The sequence below is a fragment of the Emys orbicularis genome, chromosome 2 (assembly GCF_028017835.1).
Source record: "Emys orbicularis isolate rEmyOrb1 chromosome 2, rEmyOrb1.hap1, whole genome shotgun sequence".
NCBI classification, from domain to species: domain Eukaryota; kingdom Metazoa; phylum Chordata; order Testudines; family Emydidae; genus Emys; species Emys orbicularis.
In genome coordinates this window covers 61,494,679-61,518,249 of record NC_088684.1, presented here as the reverse complement: position 1 = coordinate 61,518,249, position 23,571 = coordinate 61,494,679, and the positions used below count along the sequence as shown (strand labels likewise).

General features: G+C 40.9%; 1 protein-coding gene across 6 annotated transcripts in view; it reads right to left on the bottom strand.

Moving 5' to 3' along the window:
* ARFGEF1 (ADP ribosylation factor guanine nucleotide exchange factor 1) overlaps nucleotides 1–23,571 on the bottom strand; it is a 181,877-nt gene that overhangs the window by 56,267 nt on the left and 102,039 nt on the right. For all 6 annotated transcript variants that reach the window (XM_065397696.1, XM_065397695.1, XM_065397698.1 and 3 more), the window contains exons 9-15: nucleotides 22,160–22,293; nucleotides 11,742–11,976; nucleotides 4,728–4,827; nucleotides 4,442–4,581; nucleotides 4,215–4,323; nucleotides 2,479–2,680; nucleotides 791–902 (exon numbers count right to left, since the gene is read on the bottom strand). In XM_065397696.1, the coding sequence (XP_065253768.1) occupies nucleotides 791–902; nucleotides 2,479–2,680; nucleotides 4,215–4,323; nucleotides 4,442–4,581; nucleotides 4,728–4,827; nucleotides 11,742–11,976; nucleotides 22,160–22,293 (1,032 nt within the window). The remainder of the gene's footprint in view (nucleotides 1–790; nucleotides 903–2,478; nucleotides 2,681–4,214; nucleotides 4,324–4,441; nucleotides 4,582–4,727; nucleotides 4,828–11,741; nucleotides 11,977–22,159; nucleotides 22,294–23,571) is intronic.

The window sequence follows — 23,571 nt, the reverse complement described above, 5'->3', positions numbered from 1 at the left end:
AAAATCTCCTATTTATAGCATTAGGAATCTTTTCCTGCACCTAACAGGTAATGTCAATGTTTAAAATACTGTTATTTTTCCTGGCTTCTGATTGACTAAGTCAACCCAGCACAACGATCTGCACAGATACTAATTAGATCACATCCAATGAAAGCCCTTCATATTTAACGCTGCAGAACTTCCGAAGACAGGGAAGGAAAAGGTGGGCTAGCAGCAGATGAGAACTGGAAAGAGTGGCACACTGCACTACATTCCTTCACAATCAATATTTTGTTCACGTGCAAACAAAAGCATTTCTTTAAAAAAATATTTGTAATGTTTCTCCACCGGTCTGTAAATAGCATATTTTTATTTTAGCCACACACACCAGAACAGTGTCCCCCTGGTGCGTGCTCTTCTGTCTACCTTTTTTCTCCTCGCCATTCTGTTCATTCACCATTTTGCTCCACTCCATGTGTTACATGCATGCATGCATGCAAAAGATAGCAACAGCTTATCAAAAACCCCCTTGTGACAGGTCAGCTGCACTGGCCATTTCCTGTTCTTCCCCACCCAGTCTCTTTAGGGGAGGGTGTAGTAAGTGGGCATGCAATGCCCTCTTATCCCGGATCCAAGGTCCAGTAGGCCACACAAGATCCAAAGTGAGGATTCCTTCTTCCCTTTACTCCTTTGTATAGGCATAGTACACTCTAGAGCATTCTAACCCTATGCGATTTATAATTAGTGTAAGCAGATAGCAACGTAAGCACAAATATCAAACAAACTGAAGTTAGCAGAACAGTTTCCTTACCGAGTCTAATCTTTCCTCTTGATGCAAGAACTGGGCAATATCTTCAGGAGTAGTGCCAAGCATTCCTTGCTCTTGCAGGTACTGTATTCCTCTCTTTGGTTTCTTATTAAATCTGCATAAGCAATGTCAATATGGTATTAATTAGAGTAAACATCTCTCTCTCACACACACACACACGCACACACAGTCTTAGGCTAGGTCTACACTACCCGCCTGAATCGGTGGGTAGAAATCGACCTCTCGGGGATCGAATTATCACGTCTCGTCGGGACGCGACAATCGATCCCCGAATCGACGCTCTTACTCCACCAGCGGAGGTGGGAGTAAGCGCCGTCGACGGGAAGCCGCGGAGGTCGATTTTGCCACCGTCCTTACAGCGGGGTAAGTCGGCTGCGATACGTCGAATTCAGCTACGCTATTCGCGTAGCTGAATTTGCGTATCTTAAATCGACCCCCCCCTGTAGTGAAGACGTAGCCTTACTCAGATAAATAAGACAGTCAACTTACTGATATCATAGGTAACATAAAAATACATTTTTTTATTTGCTAATCAAAGTTATTTTAGTTTTCTTCCTCTGCTAAATTGGCCAAAAATGTAAACAAAGTAGGGACAGGCCACTCCCTTGTCTTTTCTACAAAGATTGAAGAGGTTAGTCTTCAGTAAGGATTTAATATCTGCCCTCAACCATTCATCATGGGATGCCTTTTAGTCTTTTAAAACCACTTTCTCTTGCTAATGATTGCCAGTATTGAGGTACTGAACTGAGCAACTCCCTCTAAAGATGGTCTAAATGCATCTAAGTCCTCAAATCACTGAGCAATACAAATATTCTTCCTTCTCTTCAACCAATGGACTGTTAATGTGGTGTAATATTGTCCACACAAGTCCAGCATGCTGGACATTCAAACTGTCTGGAACAGGAACTTCTGTTCCACATAAATTCCAGGATAAAAAAAAATTCTGAAATGAAATGCAACAATGAAATTTCCCACAGAATGGAAATTTCAAAAATTAGTTAAAAAGATCAAAACACTTCATTTTGATCTTTTCTAAATGCTTGAAGCTCCTTGAGTTACCTGGAGGCCAAAGAACCTGCCAGGTAGGCTGTCATGGGGTGGTAGAGCCTCAGAACAATTTTCTTGTGAAAATTGAAATTTTCCTGTGGAAAATTTTAATTTTACCAAAAAGGATTTTTCTGTCAGAAAACCATTCTACCATACAATTCCTAACCATTTCTAGTGAATGTCTTAACTATTCTCCAGTTCACATGAGAACAGGACCATGAAATAACATTCAGAGAATTTCCTTCAAAGGAACTAATATGTAGACTTTTGTCAAATAAGGCATTACAAAAAGTCAATTCTTTTGACTGGTCTATTTATTGTATGAATCTAATATACGTTTTTATCCAAGTCTGGATCCCCTTCTTTTATGCCAGGAGTGTGGCAGAGGCAGAATGCTCATCCTCTCTAACCGTGAGGAAACAGGCTAACACACAGAGCATTGTTGGCAGCCTCCAAATGGAGCAGTATCTAGAGCTCTACCATGAGAGGAACATCTGCTACATCCAGAGGTTTTTGGATGATGGAAGGAGTAACTGAGGGAAGAGGGGAAAAAACAGGGGAGTCCTCAGAGTTCCAAGAGAGCCTGAGAATCCACCATTCCACGGGTGACAAAGTACACTTACAAATCTATTCCTTGTTCTATTATTTCCTTCTGTTGCTTTAGGACCTCAAACTGCTCTGGGTTGTCAGTGCCAGACATCTGTGTGCTGTAACTGCCAATTCCTGATGAGGCCGTAGAGTCCAGGGAATTTAAGCTTCCATATCTGTTAATTGTCTCTGTGTGTTTGGTTTCATTACTCTCCTGCTCTGTAGGTTTTTCTTGGCCTACAAAGTGCAAACAAAGGAAACCAAGTCTTGCTTTCAAAAAGTTAAACATATTGTAAAATCTACAAAATCCCAGTTCAGAAAAAATCTGAAAAATAAATTAAGGTTTATAAAGTTACTTTACTGTTATTTAATAGAAACCCGTGCCTAGCGTATATCAAAGGACTCTCTCACAGTATAAAATGTATTTGAAAATGAAGTTTTACATTAGAAGTGGTGTTTCTCATTATAATATTGATGGCAGTTATCTTGCCAAAAGCAGTGACATGGATGTGGGATAACGGTCTTTGTAAAAGAACTCCTGAACTCTAATCGTAAGTATTTCCCCTCTGATTTCCAGGTTTGATTCCCCTCTTTGGTCTGGAACAAGCCACACTGGACAAAATTTTCAAAACTTTGCGCTTAAACTGCTTGGTTTTCAGAAGTGCCAAGCAACTGGTATTCCCATGGACTTCAATGGGAGCCCTGGATGCTCAGCATCTCTGATAATCAGTAAAAAGCAACAGAGGGTCCTGTGGCACCTTTAAGACTAACAGAAGTATTGGGAGCATAAGCTTTCGTGGGTAAGAACCTCACTTCTTCAGATGCAAGACTTGCATCTGAAGAAGTGAGGTTCTTACCCACGAAAGCTTATGCTCCCAATACTTCTGTTAGTCTTAAAGGTGCCACAGGACCCTCTGTTGCTTTTTACAGATTCAGACTAACACGGCTACCCCTCTGATATCTGATAATCAGACCACTTTAGGTGCCAGTGTTTAGATACTCAGTTTGAACATTCTGGCCTTCACCTCTCAGTGCCTCTGTTATCCCATATATCACATGGAAATAAGAAATAGTAATAAAAATAACAAGCATTGTTTACGGCTATTATTATTTCATCATCTGTGGCTCTGGCAATTATTACTAGGCTTTACCTTAGAAAACATAAAAAGCAGTCTCTATCCTGATTTAGTATTAATCAAAATAACATGAAGTTCAGTATTTAAAAATTAGGGGAGATTGAAAGTCTCAACTCAGAGTTTTATATAAAACAGCCGCACGGAACTGTTTTTCTAATTAGAAGTGTATTGAAATACAATAGAATTAAGTAGCTTCTGATGTTTTACTAATTCAGGAATTGAAATAACTCAAGATCAGCGAGGTTTAAAACAAATTTTTGCACTGAAAGTTCCATAAGGAATTTAACAAATGGGACATATTGCTCACTTGTTTGTGCAGCTTCTTGTATTAATGCAACAAATAGTGTTTAAGTGCTGCAAGCTTACTAAACCATTGTGGCTAAGTAGGACGTGTTACACTTAGCTTTCTTAAGTGCTTATACAACTGGAAACATTTTCAAAAAGCCTGTATTAGAAACTCAAGAGCTTGTGCATTTTTGTGAATATTAGGTATGACTGCCAAACACCTGAACAGCACCATTCAAATAACCTGATGGATCAGGTTACCTAGTTACTTGAGCAACTATGGTGGTGCTCCTGAGCAACACATCTCCACTCAGTAAATGCTAAAGCATAAAGATTCCAAAACATCTTACCAAGGGTTGTCTGAGAATTGGGATTAACATATTGATCCTTACTCCATTCTACCATGCACTTCAAGATTGATACTAAACATTCCAATCCTTTCTTTCTCAAACTTAACTCCTGGAAGAGATTTCAAAAGTCGGAGAACATTTTAATGTAATGAAAAGATTATTTAAAATATTTTATATGCATCATTCCTACAAACTTGTAACTTTATAAAACTTGCCAGAATACCAACCTGAATATTAGTCATGCCAAGTTCTTGGCTACCCCTTCCTTGAGCAATTTTTGATAGGTCATTAACCAGTCTTTCAAATATGTTTGCTGCATTTAAGTCACAGTCATAGTTTACATAAATATCCACTACACTCTGGGCATCTGTAATAATGAAATAAAATGAAATGTTGATAAAACTTAGGTAGCAATAGAAATAGGTATAAAAAAATCAAAAATTAAAAGATATTTGCACCTGCAACTTGTCTAGCACACAAACATAAAAATCAGAACCAAGGGATTGTTAGTACCTGCACATATCCTTGTCAGTGTTTGTATAACCATCCATTTATGATCAAATGAGCTAGTAGAGGTTTCCAAGATATATAGGAAAATTTCTTTGAAGAAAACCTAGGAATTATTTCAGGAAGAGAAAAAAAGCCATCTATTAAATTTCAACCACATGCAGTTCTTATAAACACATTTTTTTCAATTACAGCTTTTGACTCTGAAGGCTAACATTCTGATCCATGCAATACTGAATGCATATAGATAATATATGAGGCAGTCTCTTGGGGTGGAATATGTTTTCACTCATGATTAGTAGGTTTTACAGTCTGCAGGACCTTAAAAAGGCACTACTCATATAAATGTAGGGCTCTTTCCAGAAGTAGTTATAGATTCATCAAATCTAATTCCAGAAGGGACCACTGTGATCATCTAGTCTGACCTTCTATGTAGCACACGACATGGAACTTCCCCAAAATAATTCTTAGATCATATCTTTTATAAAAACATCTATTCAGATCCAAGAAGACCAGATGCTGGCTGTATTGTGGGACAGCTTAATCCAAGAGAAAATACTCTTGCACAGTGCAACTGCTTAATGTTTTCTAAAATATCCATTTTCTGTAATAGACTTGCAGATCTGTTTGGGCTTGAGTGGGGGGGCATTAATTCATAAAAAAGGTCCCCACTTCTTAGGAGAGAGATGGCACAAGGTAGAGGAGAAGGATGAGTCCACATGATAGTTTAAAAGTAACAACTCTGACAACCTTCAGTTGAAGGGGGTTGTAGGTGTGTATTCTACAATCCCAGATTACAGATGTTGGACACTTGGCCAGAGAGCACTATCTTTGCCTCTGACTTCTGGGGCTGGTGGCATGGACCCTCGCATCTCTATTCCATGAATCTGGCTCTTTTTCCTCAGAACCACACTTTCAGCTTCCTTCATCCAAACTGTTGAGGAGGGAGACCTTTGGCTTCCTAGCTCCTTTCTCTTCCTTTCACAGAGATCCATAATGGAGTAATCAACTAGAGTAGTGGGATTGTGGTACCGAGCATGCTTGGCAACTAGATTGGGCAGAGTGTGAGAGAGAGGACAGCCCTGAGCTGTCGTATGAAGGACATACTGATGGTGAAATATGCCCACTGAATAAGAAACAGTCACAAAGACTCACAGAACACTAGCACAAGCAGCTGCTCAAGTTACCTGGGTGTGGACAGAACCGTTAGTTTGATGCAGTAGTTCGTATTTTATGAGATGGCGCAAACTATCTTGCTATTGTCCATTTCTGAAATTTCATCTCTCCCCCTACTGGTAGCTATTAAGATAAGTCTATTTTTGCTTTAGGGTAGAAACATCCACTTATTTGGGGAAAAACAGCAACAGTGTTCTCTAAATAACTTTGACAGTAAGCATTTTTTTTAAAGCGAGACTTGACCAGATATGTAGCACAGATCACCACCACACAGAGCTCTTTAGATTGTATATATAAAAAACCCAGATCAGCAGAGCTCTCTAGTTACTACTCACAGTAAAGAAAGGCCACTGGGAAGTATGGAGAGATCAACAAACATTAAGAACCAGATCAAGGACTACATCCTTTTTGAAGTTGATTTTATTTGATAAAAGCATTATTCAGGGCCACAATACCAAGAGTTTAAAATAAAATAAATAAATAATCACTACCACACTGAACATATCCCTTCCAACTAAGACAACTTGTTTTAACGTTTACAGAATCTTTCAAATGCAATACCCACAGTGGTTCCATATTTTGCAGAATCTAAACAAAGCAGCATATATAAGATTAATTTTTTCTCAGACTGCATCCTTATTTGTTATGTATTAGCACATATCCATTGCTCCTGGGGGAATTCTGCACCACTGTGCATACATAGAATTTACGTCCCCCGCAGATTTCTTTGCTTCCCCGCAGAAAAATGACTTTCTGATGGGGAAGCAAAAGGAAGCAACAAGCGCAGTCATGCACCCTCGCCAGCAGTATGTTTCGGGTGCCCAGGGCAGCCGGCAGAGAGGTAAATCACTGTGGGACAGAGGGCAGGACTGGGGAAGACCCAGCTGGTGGCTCCTAGCCTACGCCGGGCTCAGCTGCTAGTCCAAGCTGGGCTGAGGAGGACGGGACTTCCTCTTCCCCTGCATAGCATCCCACCCCCAAATTTCTTCCCGGGCTGTAGAAAGCTCTGAAAACTCCTCCTGCACCTGGACCACCCGGACGAGACACCCACACCTGGACCCCACTGTAGCAAGCCCCAACCAGCTGCACTTGGATCCCCAGCCTACTGAGCCCCACTCCCCCAGCACCTGGACCCGACCACTGAGCCCCCCCACACCCAGACCCCCCTGTGGGGCTCCATCCCCCCCATACCTAGACACCCCTCCTGCTGAGCCCCAATAACCTCCACCTGGACTCCCTCTGCAGAGTCCCGTTGCACCCAGAACCCTCCCCAACAATCCCCTGTGCATCTAGATCCCCCCTGCACCTGGATCCCCCACTGAGACACCCGCAACCAGATTGCTCCACACAGAACCCTCTCAACCCACACCTGGATCCTCCACACTAAGCCCCTCCACACTTGGATCCTGCCTTGCTGAGCCTTCCTGCCCACACCTGGTGCACCTGGCACAGAGGGGCAGAGCCCTGAGGTGTTTCTGGGGCAGGCCCAATCCTTGCACTGCGTCAGGGTTGGTTGCAGCCTCACTGCTGAGTCCATGTCCCTGGTGGGGAGCTGCACAGAGATCTCCCAACTTTGTGCAGCCAGTTGCCTGTGCTCCCCAGTGCCATGCTGGAGTTTCCATATTTATTTGACAAATAGAATTTGCAGAATTTTAAAATATTGTGCGCAGAATTTTTATTTTTTTGGCGCAGAATTTTTAATTTTTTGGCACAGAATGCCCTCAGGAGTAATCCATGCTGCTAGACAAAGAGTCTGGAAACAAGTAAATGACCAGTTTCTGAGATAGAATCAGTGGAGGTTCCAGTACTAAATGTAGGAGTCCTAAGTATCAGAATTATGGGCCCCAGGCCTGAGCTATGAGGATAACATGAACTTTGTCCTTTTCCACCCTCCAGACGACTCTCAGAGGAAAAGTCATACACTAAATTCAGTCAGTAAGAAATAAATCTATAATGCCCAGATCTCTGTGCATCCATGAGAACAGACTTCTGGCTTTTGGATGGTCTTTGGACAAATACGACGGGGGAGAAATTAATTTTCTGAAAATTGTGGTGACTATTTGTTTCTTTAAGCAACCCTCAGACTGATTTTAATGTCTATTACTTGGATAGCTGAGAGGGTGGGGTTTTTTGTTGTTGTTGGGTTTTTTTTAAAACCACCATATGAGAAGACCTAATGACAAGAAAGTTTAAATACTTATCTTTGTTCATCACAGGGAAAACCTGATGGCTCTTCACAGGTGGGGGGACACTGGTAATAAATCATCAGGGCCTAAACCCCATTAAGTCTCCAAGTTATTATAGCCATGCTATTTGCACAGACTGACAAAGATTCAGATGCTTTTCTCCCACCCCCAATGACCTTTTTTAATATGATCAAATTACCATTACAATGATGATTCATGCATCAGTGGAAATACATGGAATATATGGACCCTTTTAGAAAGATCGTTACAGTAAGATGAGTGAAGACAGAGAGAGCTCCCATATGTGGGTGGAAAGAAAGATGAGATTGCAACCAGACAGATTCTGATTGAGCCCAGAGGCCATTCTGGCTGTTTAAGTGCAATAAAATAGTTCAAAATGAAAAAGGATGGATGACAATCTGTGGTCTTCTTTTTAAATAGCCCAAGTGGAGAGCATCTTCCTCTTAAACAAACAGGTTTCCAACCTTCCAACAGAATATAGTGCTCAATCTCAAAATCAAGCGGTCAGTCTGAGGAATTTCACATCTACGTGGAGAATCCTACCCCTGATCCTGAGACAAGAGATTCAGTGTAATAGAAAGCACAGCTTGTGGGTCTTCTTAGCTCCAGGAGCTCACCACAACTGCCAAGCCCAGTCTGGGGCTAATAATTACAATCTGTCCATGCCGTTTGGACAACCATTCCAAAGGATCAGTGGTATCGAGAGTACACATAAAGGAACTCCTAGCTGAAGTCCAGGAAAAAATACATCTGTCAAAAATGCTGGCTCCTGTGTTTCCTTGAAACAGAACCAGAAACATCTCTCATTTTTCTTGGTGGCAAAAGAATGCAGTGACGATCTGCCTTATTTGTGGAAAAGGGAATACAGGCTTGACTCCTTGAGATATCATGCATGGTTGTACTTGCTTGAGGAGTCTTCTAAAATGATGTATTTTTCAGGTAAACACAAAGCCATTAAAGTGATCTGATGATGGATTAATCACTCTCAGAACATGACAGCTTTCTGAAATGGAACTGACAAGACTGGCTTCTTTCCTCACAGCTGCTATGGCACAGCACTACAGTATTATCCCTCTCATTTGAACAGTTTTAGATTTGATTACAGGGAAGAACTTATCTATATTGTGCACTTATGGGGTCCCCATTATTATTGTTAATATCTTTATACTCACAACAACCCTGAGAGGTAGCCCTGAAGGATTCAGCACCTGAACTGACTCCTGAGGTATCGGATTATCAGTACAGATGGTAAGGGAGATAGGGAGGGGACTCCAACATGATGTTCCTCCTGAATGTCTTGGAGAACAAACAGCAGCATATCCATGGTGGTTAAATGTACAGAGCACTTCCATAACTAGCACTGCAGAGGCTTCAGACAGTATTATGAATGGCACGGAATAGTTACCCAATGCCATAAAGCCTAAAAGTCACCAGAACCACCATATACTTTCACTGAGACTAAGGCCTTATAGAGATTACTGCTTTCTGTTTGTCTTAGAATCTGCTCTTTGGTAAGAAAGCTTTAATAGCTGTGGTGTCTGTATGGGCTTTGATAAATTCCACCCTTGCTGCTGAGATGAAGATGGATTTCTGTATTTATACCCCAGGGAGCGAAACAGCACGCACATCCTTTGAGAACGGAGGACACGGATGAAATGGGATCTTATTCAATCATCAAAATACAAGCAGATTTGTGCCTTGATGCTTGAGGAGAGTAGCCACAGCAGTCAAATGTTTTGGCTTTTTCTAGAAAAGGAAAACAGCTGACATGTTTTCAGATAAAACCAAATAAACCTAAGTACCATTTAAGCCACATTTTTTATTCTAAAATTTCTTGCATAAAATACAATTATATTATATTGTACACAGTTTTTAAAATATTATATTTTGTTTTATGCCCTATACTAGAACTAAAACTTCTGTTTGCATCACTGAACTTTGCTTGACAGCAGAGTTTATTTGCAGATTTTGCCACTTCAGAATCTCATCATTATCCTTCATCAATACTGTACACAGCCAATTAGAAGATTATATAATTCCCAGTTTAGAGATCTATTCCCAGATTGTATACATTTTGTATATAATTTTGCACAATGTATAACATATGCATTATTTACATATAATATATAATGCATTATTACAAGGTTATGAACAGCTTTCCTTTCCTTGAAAGCTAAGATTCTACAGTTCTGTAAATATCCATTTTGATCACAAAATTATCATGTGTACTATACTGTGGGTATATGGATTTCCTATCTTTTATTAAAATCTGTTCATGTATAAAAGAGGTGAAAGTATGCCTTCCCAGAGAATTAACACACATTAACAGTCAAATACGATGGAGTTGGTGGTGTTTTTTTTTAAGCAAATTTGACCGTTGACCAATAACCTGAGCTCAGGTGATCAGGTAAATAATCATTTGTCTCTTAGAAAGAATTAAGATGATTACTAAATTAGTGCAAATGAAACTAAAGCTATAATGCAAATAAGAGTAGGCAAAGAAACTTAAAGGTTATTTACATAAAAGGAGCCTGAAGCCTAGTACTTAGATTGAGGCTTATTGGTAGCAATAGTTAAAAAGGCCATGTTAGGCCTAATAAGAGATAGCATTAGTAGGTAGCCTTGGGTCAGAAGATTAGCAATCTATCTATATCTATATCTATATCTATCTTGTGATAAACTGTCTAGGCTGAAAAGGCTTTATTTAGCCAGCCATCCTTAACTGCATTATATTGAGAATCTTCTATGTGCACAAATGCTTATGACAATTGTCAGAACCCCAAAAATGGGTAGCAGGTATGACAAATATGACAAGAGTCCAAGATTTAATCAAATATGGTCTTGAAAATAGGTGGGTATAAGAAATAGGTGCTTAAAAAGGGAATCAACTTGACCCTCAGTGGGACCTCCGTATACCAGGATGGTGACAAACTGTAACACTTAATCTCTCCTTAAGGGGAACCCACAGCCCCATGGATTCATGAGTATATGTGACATGGATTCCGATTTTATTCTTATTTTGTTTTCTATATCTGTGATTTTGCTTATATTGATCATGATAGTAAAACTCATAATGACTATGTGGGTGTTTCACCAATCAACTTCTTCATAATATCTAAGTGCCACCAAAGAACAAATCTTTTATCAGTGACAAATGCATTTTTCACTCCAAATTAATCATGCCACTACCAAAAGGATTTCCTAATAATTTCTGTGTGGTAAGTTAACGAGTCAGAGTACTAAGATTTGAACATTACATTATTTAAAACACATACATTAGAACTGCAAATTCAATCTATATTTTCTACAAATATTCCAGAAGACTTTCCATACAGAATGTTGGCCTTTCTGCTCTACCTGAATGATGTTTCAAGTGCATTATCAGTAACAGCTAAGATACTATCAGTGATAGCTCCCTTTGTCCTTGGGGGAGAAGGGCTTTGGAGGAGTGGGGGAGAGTGCAGCGGTGGGAAGGTTCAGACCTTCTCATATTGGGGAGCTCAGACTCAGTAGAGAGAAACTTAGTGAACAGTATTTTAGAAAAATTCAGTGTTTCCAAAGTAGAAAAAACATTGAGCTACATGAATATGGTACAGTTAAAAAGCAAACGAAGTCACTGAAAATTCTATAAACATACCTCGATCTGCATCTTTAGGTGTGTCTTGAAGTTTGAGAGAAGTGTGAGGAATATGGAAAGTGAAAGCTCAAAAACTTCTGGAACAGATGAAACTCCATTCTTGGATAATGCAACACAAAGATACTGCTTAATAGCATTTATAAACATCTCATTTGTCCTGAAGACAGGTCCTGCATTCTGCAGAATGGACAGAAGCAACTGCAATGAAAGAATCTTTGATCGCAGCTCATGAGACCTGGAATGAAATAATATATACCAGGTATGAACAAGTTTGTAGTCACAAGTGCAAAACATGCTTCAGGAAAGTTTTTATGAGCCACACTATTATTTTATGTTTCAAGTACTTGAAATAACATGCTACTGTTTAAAAACACTTTGTTAAAGAAAGTAGCAAAAAAGGTGATCTTAGTTACAAACAACATCAATTTGGCACATTTCAATCAGGCAAAAGTGTGTTTAAGCCCACAGTAGCCTTTTGCAGACCCGCCCCTCCCTCTGCCACCTACACCTACCCACACAATCCCCTCCCCTCCTGAATAGCTGTTTGGGACTGGACATGGGATGGTTCTCCCCACTTCCTAATCATGAGAGAAAGAGAAAGAATTCTCTTCTGAGTGGTTTGGGAGGATGGGCTTTTTCTCCCAGAAATGGGGACACGGGGGAGAAGACTGACAGTTACAGAATTCCACAAATTCTTCTTTTCTCCATATGCTCCTCCAGCATGGAAAAATGAATAAGGGATCCTGTGCAGCTAATATACTGCCTGATGTATTTAGGCTTTTTTCTCACCACTTAGCACTTGACACCTCACTTTTCTTTATACACGTACATGATACACGTATAGTCAGAGGTCCTGTCATCAGTCTGCCACTTGCTCTACTTAAGAGCAGTCAAACTAAATGGCACACTAATCCGAAGTGCTGCAATGGCAAAGCAGGGTTTGTGAACAGTATACTTGCATTACAGACTAAAACTGAAGAACAATTTTGGAAACAACTACAACAACACCCACCCACTGCCAAAAAAACCCCAAACTAACAAACAATGAAAAGTGAAGCAGCAACCATAAGATCTCCATGAAAGCTATCCACCTTTTCAAAGAAATTTGAAAAGGTTATATTATATACCTTCTTCTGGAAAGTAGAGATGAGAGGCATAAGAGAAAAACAAATGTAGTTGCTGAAATACTGTGTGCATTATCTGGCATAGCTTCTTAGGACCATTTCTATCAGGTGCATAACACAGATCCAGAGAGCATGGAAAGTAATGGGGTCCACCATGGACCACCGATGCAATCACAGGAAAATCAATTTGAGAATGATACCCTCAGATAGAGCTAACAAAATAACCTTTGTTCACTGCTAAAGAGAAAAGAGATAACATACCATCACTGCCATAATAACCTGAGAAAAAACTGTTCCATGATCACAAGTTTGGCTGTCAGTTTAAACCTCTGCACATTAGCAAGAATCACTGCAGGGAAGCCTCTGATCCCAGTATACCCAATGACATTTAACTGTTTTTAAAGTAGTATTTTCTTAGGAGCGAAGAACAGCACATTCTCACTTCTCAGGTAAACACATATGACTACTAGAAAGACAAAATTTGGGCCCTGACCAACAGTATATAATAATGGAGATGCAGCTGCAGTTTAGGGAGTTAAAGGACAAATTGCAATGAGTCTGAATAAATCAAAACCACTCCCATTTGGATTTTGCACTAGCCAAATAAAAGTGACTTCCTCCAATAGTCACTATAAAAGTCCTGACTGATGTGGTAATTACATTCTGGTAATTGTCTTGGGAACTAATGCTATACACAGAGGAAGCATGCTGTCTTAAAACTAGAGGTATGAATGTCAGAAAAGTTTGATTAACAATAGACTTTTTTTTTGTGTTTGTGGGGGGAGGGGAGGAACAAGAGAGAGTATTTGCATCCGTAAGGGTGATGGAATCCATGAAGTGTCCTGGATTGTAGCATGCCTTTCTCTTAGGCATATGAGATTTATCCTTATTTCTGGATGTCTGAGAGAAAAAATGAGCAGGTGGCTTTTATGGAGAGCAAGAACATGAACTTGTGAAAGTATGGCTTATATTAAAGAAACATTTGTTGCTAGTTGCCATTTGTCAGATATAAAGAATACTGGAAAGAGATCCCCAGATAATACTGATCTAGGAGGTACACAAGATATGGTACAGTAACTCCTCACTTAACGTTGTAGTTATGTTCCTGAAAAACGCGACTTTAAATGAAATGTGCTAAGCGAATCCAATTTCCCCATAAGAATGAATGTAAATGGGGGGTTAGGTTCCAGGGGATTTTTTTTTTTTTTTGGCCACACAGTACAGTACTATAGTTGGGAGGTGCCCCGGCCTTACCCCACACAGGCACAGCCCACTGGCACTGGAGACAATGAAGCAGGCAAGGAGGCTGAAGATGCTGTAGGCTAGGAGAAGCACGTTGTGCAGCAGCAGCGGCAGCTTCCCCTACTCTGCAAGCACCAGGGGCGGGGGGCTCAACCCTTGGCCCGCCCACGCCACCCCTTCCCCCAAGCCCCCACTTAACCCGCCTCTTCTTCCCTCCCCCTTTACTCCACATGCCGCGTCCTCGCTCCTCCTACCTTCCTCCCCTGCCTCCTGCCCGCGGCAATCAGCTGGCTTGCAGCGTTCAGGAGGCAGGAGGGAGGGGGGAGGAGCGAGACACGGCGCGCAGGCTCCCCCTCCCTCCTGAACACCGCAAGCTAGTTGATTGCCTTGGACAGGAGGCAGGGGAGGGAGCGGGGAGGTGCGCTGCATCCTCGCTCCTCCCCCCTCCCTCCTACCCACGGCAATCAGCTGGCTTGCGGCGTTCAGGAGGCAGGGGAGGAAGGGGGAGCCTGCGCACCGAGTCCTCCCTCCTCCGCCCTCCCTCCTGAAAGCTGCAAGCCAGCTGATTGCTGCGGGCAGGAGGGGGAAGGTGCTGATCCGCATGGTGTGCTGGCAGGCGGGAGGCGCTGTGGGGGGGGGGGGGGGCGCGTAGGGGAACTGATAGGGGGGCTGCCAGCTGTGGACAAAGCAGGCAGCCAAATGACGTTATAGAGAAGCATTCCACAACTTTAAATGGAGCATGTTCTGTAATTGAGCAGGGACATAAGATCGAAACAATGTTAAGTGAGAGGACGTTAAGTGGGGAGTTACTGTACAGGGTTCTATCAGTCAAACATCTGAGATCCATAACACCTCTAATTTTGTTATATTCTGCAAAGAGAGAGACTAATTTTGTTATATTCACTTTGAGAGAGACTGGTGTTACAACGTGGCCCGGTACCACTCTACGGTCACCAGTCTGTTGCAAATGGATCCAATCACTGGTTCCCAGGTGCTTCCAAGCCAACTGGAGCTGAGTAAAGTCTAGTCACTGTTTCTAGCTCTGGCACCCAAATAATTAAACTTTAGAACATCCCTGTGACAAAAGGAGGTATCTCCATTTCATTCTACAGGGAAAGAGGAGTTAGAGGTGTCAAATGACTTGTCTACGGTCATACAGGAAATCTGTGGCAGAGCCAGGAATAGAATCCAGATCTTGACTCCCAGTCTTGTGTGCTTTTAACAACAAGGCTTCCTCTCCAACAACTATGTTAATGTTCATGAAGACTTATTTTTCAGTAAACATGTTTTCAGTTTATTTTAGTTATTTTTTCCTCTGTTTCTCTTTGTTTTAAACATTACTGGAATTTTCTCTTGAGATATTTGCATGTCTGTTCTCAGTCTTGCTTTTTCACTACCTGATTTTCCAAAACCATTTTTTTTTTTTTTTTTTTTTTTTTTACTTTAGAATGCTCTAAAGTGAGTTTTAGGTACACTGCTAATCATTTATTTTTAAAATGTTGCAATTATCTTATCCACTACTCCCCCCACTAAAAACATGTTTGAAATGGCTGACAAGCCTTCAACGCTTTAGAACCGGAGATCAATTCCAGGCATTACTCCAAATGTAGGACATCTTTGAATGCCTTGGCAGCTGTTTCTTTTTGTCCCAAATGTCATTTCCTTCAATTTACCCTATGCAGAGTGCTTAATTGGTCCTAATTTGCATGTCAAGGACTCTATGGATTAAAAGGATGGATTCCAAGTGCCTCAGCAGCTACTGCTGCCCTCCAGGAGTAGGTTAACCCATTACTGCCTTTGGTAAACTGATATCCTCATTTCTTAATCTCAGACAGACAGTTTAACAAAAATCTTATATCAGAATTTAAGTTTTCTTTCTGGCATCTATGCAGACCAATTCCCAAGGAGAGCGAAAACCAAACACCGTTCTCAACTGATATTCATTCCTTTACTCTACACTTCTGTAGTCCAAAGTCATGGATTATTTAATTCTTTTGAATGCTTCTAGTGGAGTGTCTTCACCTTTAGAAATGGGAAAACTGTTGGATTAGAGCAAATGAAGAGCTTCTTCTGGTCAGGCACCAATAAAGCAAGTGGCTTTACAATGAAGTTGGAAACTGCTGCTTTACTTCAACTTATTGCTTTGACAGTCTGAAAAAAAATCATTTAGTTCAGAAATGAGCACCTATAAGTGGCAAGGTTGTTTTTGTTTTTAGAAAATAGATTCCTTTATTTTCCCGAAAAGAAATGTTCCTTCAAGGTTCTGTCAAGATCTTCAAACTTCTATGGCATGAATATACAAAGGCTCATATTCTGGATTAAGGAAGACAGACTTTGCAAGCATTCTTCAATTCAGGACCAAACAACTTCACATCTGAGAGCAACAGGTAATTTAGCAGGCCTCATTTCCTTATTGTCCGCTTCAGAAGCTTTGAGTATTCTTCAGCTTTGAGGAACATATCCAAAAAGTGAACATTCAGCTAACAGTGCAAGATCTTCTAGACACGTGAAACTAAAATACATTTCTAAGTTTTAGATCCCCAAAGGGGAAGCTATATTATCTATGAAGTTCTGAACAGAGAGACTATTTGCTCAGTAAAACATCCCTGAACTGAGTATTTATTCTCTGCACACACCTATAGACAGATAATCACAAAAAAGAGATACATTTGTTGTATAACAGGTATTTCCAATAGGTATCAAAGCCTTTCAGTTGCACATACACTTCAACTAATATCATGGTGTTAGGAAGTATTTAAAATATTTTCATTCATCTGTGTAGCTGTGCTATAAAAACAAGAAACACACCAACTTATCTCTTCCAAGAGAAGCATGCAGTTTTCTAGGGGACACTCAAATGCCCAGAAGATACAAAATGTATATCCAAAGCTACAAAACTGAAGTTCTGTACTAACTCAGGTCTGATGAACTCAAATATCAACACGTGGCTTCCTTTAAGATTAAAGAAAACAGTTCTCTATGACAACTGGCCCTCTGAGCCAGTCTGAAAACATGGTCTTTTCAATCACTTGTGTTCATCATTGATTCCAAGTTTTCAAGACAAGACTACCAGTAATGTATTCCCTTGCCAACTAAGGTATGGTGGTCAAAGTGCCCAAACTGAACAGCAGGGCACTAAGAACACAGTATCACTGACTTGTTGCTACCAATGCCAGTTCTTCAATGTGAAGAACTTGCTTTTAGATCAAGTAAAATGAGTAATTTCTTGCTTCAACTTGAGTGTACATTTTCTCTCACTTTTTGGTTTTAGATGCAACTGAAGTAGAAACAGCATCTCCTTTTGGGCAAAACCACACTGGCCACATAACTGAATCTAGATATTACTAAGAGCAAAGTAATGACAATTGAAACCATAGATATCCTGCATTCTAGCTCTTTAGGAACACTCCTAGAGAGATGAAGTGTTAACACAGTGGACTAGACTAGTTTAGATGGGAGACTGAATACATCCCTAGGGTGCTAATAATCCAGTGTCAAGTTTTACAGCAGAAACAGTGACCATGCAGTCTGGGGGATAACCAGAATCTTATCATAGAACTTTGGATGAGATAATATTACAACCTTTTTTCTGATCCTACAAACTATTGTTCTACTTGTTGAAATCACTAGTATCCTGGATTATTCCAAGGTTATGATATCAGTGGTAGCAGCATTTCCTGACTCTGTTCAAAGGCATCTTCTCTCCCTAAAGAGCTGTATTTAGAATTCATCATCACAGGCAATCCACTTCTTTTGTACAACTTCCCTTTAAACTGAATTGGATGGTCAATACTTATTCACACTAAAGAGACATTTAAATGAGTCAATAGTTTTAGCTTTATTCAAAACTTCAAAATCCTCTCTCTCAATATATTAGAAAGGATACTATTTTCAAAGAATCTTGCATGCTCACATAGTGGAGTAGCCACACACTTTTCTCAGTATGGTGTCCCATCTTCAAAGATTTATGGGTTGGCCATTATAATTAAACTATGAGAAAGCAAGGTCTGGATACACCGAAAGCCCTAGAATTTTGAAAGAGGGCTTCTGGGGTCATCCAGGGTGCACTGTCCACTCCCTCCCAGTTCTACCCTCTCTCTGCTCAGAGTGGTCCACAACTTTTGTGGCTATTTGCAAAATAAACTGAAATGGGATTAGGGCAACCCATGATGTGGGGTCAAATGGATGCCAGGAGAATATTAATGAATACCCAAGCACCAGGCATGTGTTTCAGGTTTTGGAAAGCCTGAGAGATAAAAGTGACTGGGTGGTCCAGATTATTTAATATATTTCCCCCCTCATTTTTTATATTTTCCTATGGGTGAAGACCCTAATCTCCCAATATAGTTAAAAAGTCTGCTCTAACAAAACTAAGTTTCTCTGAAACTGAGGGTTCACCCTACTAGACCTGTAGAAACTTAATAGGTAGAGGCTTTAACTCGGGTATCTTTGTGTATATGCCCCAACCATTAACTTATGGATTGGTTAGTTTTGTCTGAAGTAGCCTTTGGCAGCTGGTTCTCTATTAATTCCTTCCCTGTGCTATCCCCAAAGGACCATGATAATCTAGCAGGAATAAAAAGAATGAAATTTCCTCACTAGTATATATGCAGTTTACAGTTTATTAGATACCCCGCCCTAGCCAAAATCAAAAAGGGGAGATGATTATTCTTTGGGTGGAACCAGATTGAATTCAATTGTCTCGGTTTCTGCTGGTTAGAAATTTGTTTCCGACCTCTAAAGGGAGAGGTTACTTACCTTGTACAGTAACTGGAGTTCTTCGAGATGCATGTCCCTATGGGTGCTCCATGTCAGGATGTGGTGCACAGCCGTGCACTCTTGATCAGAGATTTTTGTCAGCAGTGCCTGCGGATGCATGCCTATGACCAAGACACCCTCATGCTCCACTATGAGGGTATATAGGGAGGAGATAGTCCCACCACTACTCTGGTTCCTTCTGAACCAGGAAAGTCCTGCGGAAGACTCCAAGGCAGAGGGGAAGGAGAGCAGGCATTGGAGCACCCATAGAAGCACACATCTCGAAGAACTCCAGTTACTGTACAAGGCAACCTCCTTCTTCAAGTGATGTCCCTATGGGTGCTCCACATCAGGAGATTGCTGAGAAGCACCTCAATTACAGAGGAGGAGGATTTAGTAAAGTCCATAGAACAGCATCACCGAAAGCCATGTCCAGCTCTGGAAGCAGGCACAAGAGCATAATGCTGGGAAAATGAGCGCACCAAAGACCAGGTGGCTGCCCTGCAGAATCTGAGCAGTATGTTTTTAAATAGGGCTACATAGGTAGATTGACCTCTGGTGGAATAAGCAATCACCCTTAGAGGGGGGCACTCCCCTGAGGCGTCTTAACAGGTTAAGATGCATTCTAGAACCCATTTGGACAATCTTTGGGTGGAAAGTGGATGTCATTTCATTTGTTCTGCAATCAAGATGAAATGCCTGGATGAAGCCCTAACAGGGCCTAGTGCTGTCTAGCTATGAGGATGGCTACTAAATTTTCTTGTTTTATTTTGTTTAGCACTTTGAGCAGTAAAGGCCTTGGGGATAAGAATACAGCCATACACACGGCCAAGGAATGACTACAGCATCTCCCATCAAGTTACAACTGTGCCCTCCTCTCAAGCAGAATCGCCTGCACTTCAAATTGGATGAAGTCACAAAGAGCTCTATCTGTAGATGGTAAGATATAGCTCTCTGAATACCTTGTTTAGCTCCCATTCGTGGTCGATGCAGATATGCCTGCTGAGGAAGTGTGCCACTGTCTTCTGTAGTCCTGGTAGATAAACAGCTAAGATCTGTATGTGGTGTGATATGCACCAGTTCCATCGTTGTACAGAGTCAGCACATAAGGACTGGGATCTGTAAGATGGTGGGAGTGGCATGACCACCTCAGCTGGTGAGGAGGAGGATTTGTGGAAGGTGGTGTTTCTTCTTCCTCAGCTGGCTCTAGCTCATGTGTAAGATCCTTCTGTGGAGCAGGACCAAAGGGTAGTGGGCTGTTACTCCTGATGTGCTCTCTTATGAGATGTGACCCTGTAGAACTGGTTACTATAAGGGGCCCACAGGTTCCAATAAGCTGACTGTGGTGGGGCAGAAGGGAAGTGTCAGGACCCCAAGGTTGCCTTGCCAAGGTTGCCGGGTGTACTCAGAGCATACTTCAAGGAAGGGAGGTTGAAAGATGGAGGAACCATGTATAGACACCTTAGAATTGGATGACATGTCATCCTGGGGTCTACTGGAGGGGCAAGTGGTGCCATTACCAGTGGTCAAGTCGGCCTCAGATTCTGAAAGATCCTGTAATTTCACTGGTACCATAGCTTGATAGCTGATGGGACGGTACAAGAGAATGATACCAGCTGGAAATGTCTCTCTGTACCCTCAAAGAATCTGTGTGGGGCGGGGGTCTGTATTGGCATCAGAGGATGAGTCACCATTGAAGATGGTAGGATCAGAGGGTACCTATGCTCTGGGAGGTGAGTTGGCACTGGTGGAGAGTGTCTCTCAATAATTCTTTGTAATGGTGATTCAGGCTCTTCCAGGATTCCAAGGTCCTCATGGAATAGGAGCTTGGACTGTGGTGGGGACTCTAGGTGGGTCCCTCAGGAGTCATTATGCCAGGTGGTACTGGAGACAGCACCGAAGTGCAATCGGTGTGCTTTTCATATCTTGCTACAGAAGATGGTGCTGATGACTATTCCAGCTCAGCTCTGGAGTCCTTGTGTTTCACAGACATGGTGTTCAGTGTTGATGCCACAGTCAATCTAGGTTGTTTACCTGACAGCTTCTCAGTACATGGCATGGTCTTCTTAGCTGATGCTGGAGTCTTGGTACCGGAGGGGATGGGAGTCTCACTGCTACCCACATTGGAATGCAAGGTCTCCTAAGACCCAGACCAAAGGGGGGACTTTCCCCTTCTCTTTTCCCATTCTGGAGAAAGGGGTCTTTTCTTCTTTCAGGGTCTAGATAGTTGTGAAGGGCCCCAAGCACCTACTGTCATACCAAAGACAGTCACCTGGGTTCTGTGAGCAACCAGATCCAAAGTATGGGGGGTGAATCAGACCCATTGGTCTCAGAGAGCACTCCATCACCAAGTGCTCCAGTCTGTCTTCCCTCAATTTCTTACATCTGCTTTTAAGCTTGAGCAGATCTTACATTAGGAGTAGACATGAGTCTCCCCCAGGCAGCGAAGGCCACTTGAATGACTGTCGCTGTGAAGGGAAGACCTATAGCAGGTCTGGCAGGGTTTGACACCCAGGGTCTTGGGCATATTCTGTCCTTGAGGCCATGGACTAAGGTCAGAGTTTAAAAAAAAAGAAGAAGAATGACAATGGATCCATCCCCTCCCTACACACCTTTGTACCACAGAATGAGGATGTCTACGGCACAGGTGCAGCCCTGCAGACACTACTGATGAAAATCTCCAACCAAGAGTACATGGGTTTGTGCACAAAAGGACACTATTTGAAGAAGAACTGTAGTGAAAGTACTCCTTAGAGAATCTTATGCCCTCATTCCCAGACAACAATCTGAATTTTGATTAGTTTATTTTCCTTTCTACTGTCTGGGGAAAGCAATACTGTTCACAAGTTGCAACAATCTAGAAAGAGTAACAGAAAATAAACTTACAAGTAAAATATTTGTCTTTCAGTCATCACACATTAAAAAGTTATCAAATATTTAAAAGCCTTTAATCAAACACTGGACTTTATAGTTTGGAAGTGGTTTGTAATTAAAAAGTGATGACTTAGTTTACTGATAAAATAATGACTAGATAGAAAAGCACAGGCTTATAAGCCATGTAAAGTGGTTAAAACTTACCAGAGAACAGAGCAGAAAGAGAGATGCTGCCATTTAACATATAAAAAATACATTAAAAATAAAGTACAGCTCAGTGGAAACTTTCAGATTATGTGGCTTTTCTGTCAAAATTGCTAACTATTTGTTTCTCAACAGCAGAAGACCCTTATCATTTGTGTCCATTTTTATTTTTTTAGCGTCTAAGTATTTTCATAAAAAAAAATCATGCTGACTTACTTTGGATCTGGTGGCCCATCTGACAGCGGCTTCATAGAGAGTTTACACAGTGACCTGAATACTAGGAAGGCATCCTTTTGTAAAATGTGGGAAAACTTAGCACCAGGCGTAGGTCCTGAAGAATTTCCAGATTCCTAAAGAAGTTAACATATTTCAGAATTCCATTTTGCATTAGCAGTGTGTAGGGAAATCCCCACCTCCTAGCAATGATAAGTTATGATATCGTACAAATACAACCACATTTTAAATGTAATTTAAGGTCTCCAGACTAAGTTTTAAAAATGTAGTTTGGCAATTCAGTTAAAACGGACCTGAAGAAAACATTAATAAAACTGCCAACGCAGTAAAGTTAAGTGTCATCAAATGAAGATGTAAAGTCAGAGCCAATAAGTAAAGTGTGGACAGGTCAAATTTATAGAAGACAACTGAGACTATACTGCCCTCACTCAGGGCTCCTAGAAAATAACTTTTAGAAAGAAAAGAAATGGTAACCTCAACTATAATTGTACCAGTGGGTTACATGAGAATACTTACACAGCCATAATGCCAAGGCATAATTTATAATGTATTGTTATAGTCTTTGTATATGGTGGATGGCAAAAACTTTTAGAATAAAATAGTCACTTTTTTTCTATTTACCAACTTCTGGTGATGCTATAAATGCCATTATCGCTTCTGTAGAGGATATGATGAGTCTTATCAGAGACATATGCTGTGCAACTAAAAGATAACAGCATCTCTTTAAACATTAAAGCATAATTAGGGTTGGAAAGACTATATTTTAAACTGGTACACATTGGTAGTAAACTGCCAATACAGACCTCTGTGCCCAAGCAGCGTGTTTTTTGAAGCCAACGGGATTCTACACATGTGCAGGGATCCGTGCTGCCAGATCTCAATGCAAGATAGGGAGAGTTCTTTTATTTCTTGCTATTACAAAAGCTTAATATTAAAAAATGAGGAGTGTATGGCATAGCTCAAATCATTACCATTAGGGCACACTGTAAGGTGCAGGGTTTTTGTTTGTTTGTTTTGGTTTTTTAAATGGACATTTGAAAACAAGGGAGAATTGTACAGGGAGAGCTGGCAATGGGTTATATACATTGGTACTAATAACTCTCCAACATTTCTGAAGTTATTTTTACATTATGGAAGAAGCACCCAGAACATACAGATAGGTGTCCTTTTAGGCATTTATATAAATCCAAAGGAAGTTAAATTCTGTGTTATAATTTGAACATCTACCTTGTGTAGTGAAAATGTTTGCTGCCCTGCATATAACTTGCTTGCAAAAGTCTTAAATAGCAGTCAAAGAGGAATACAGTAAATTAAAAAAAAAATTAATGTCTGAGATTCCTTTAATGGCAATTTATTTTATACAATTATATTAAAACATGGTGTCTACACAAATG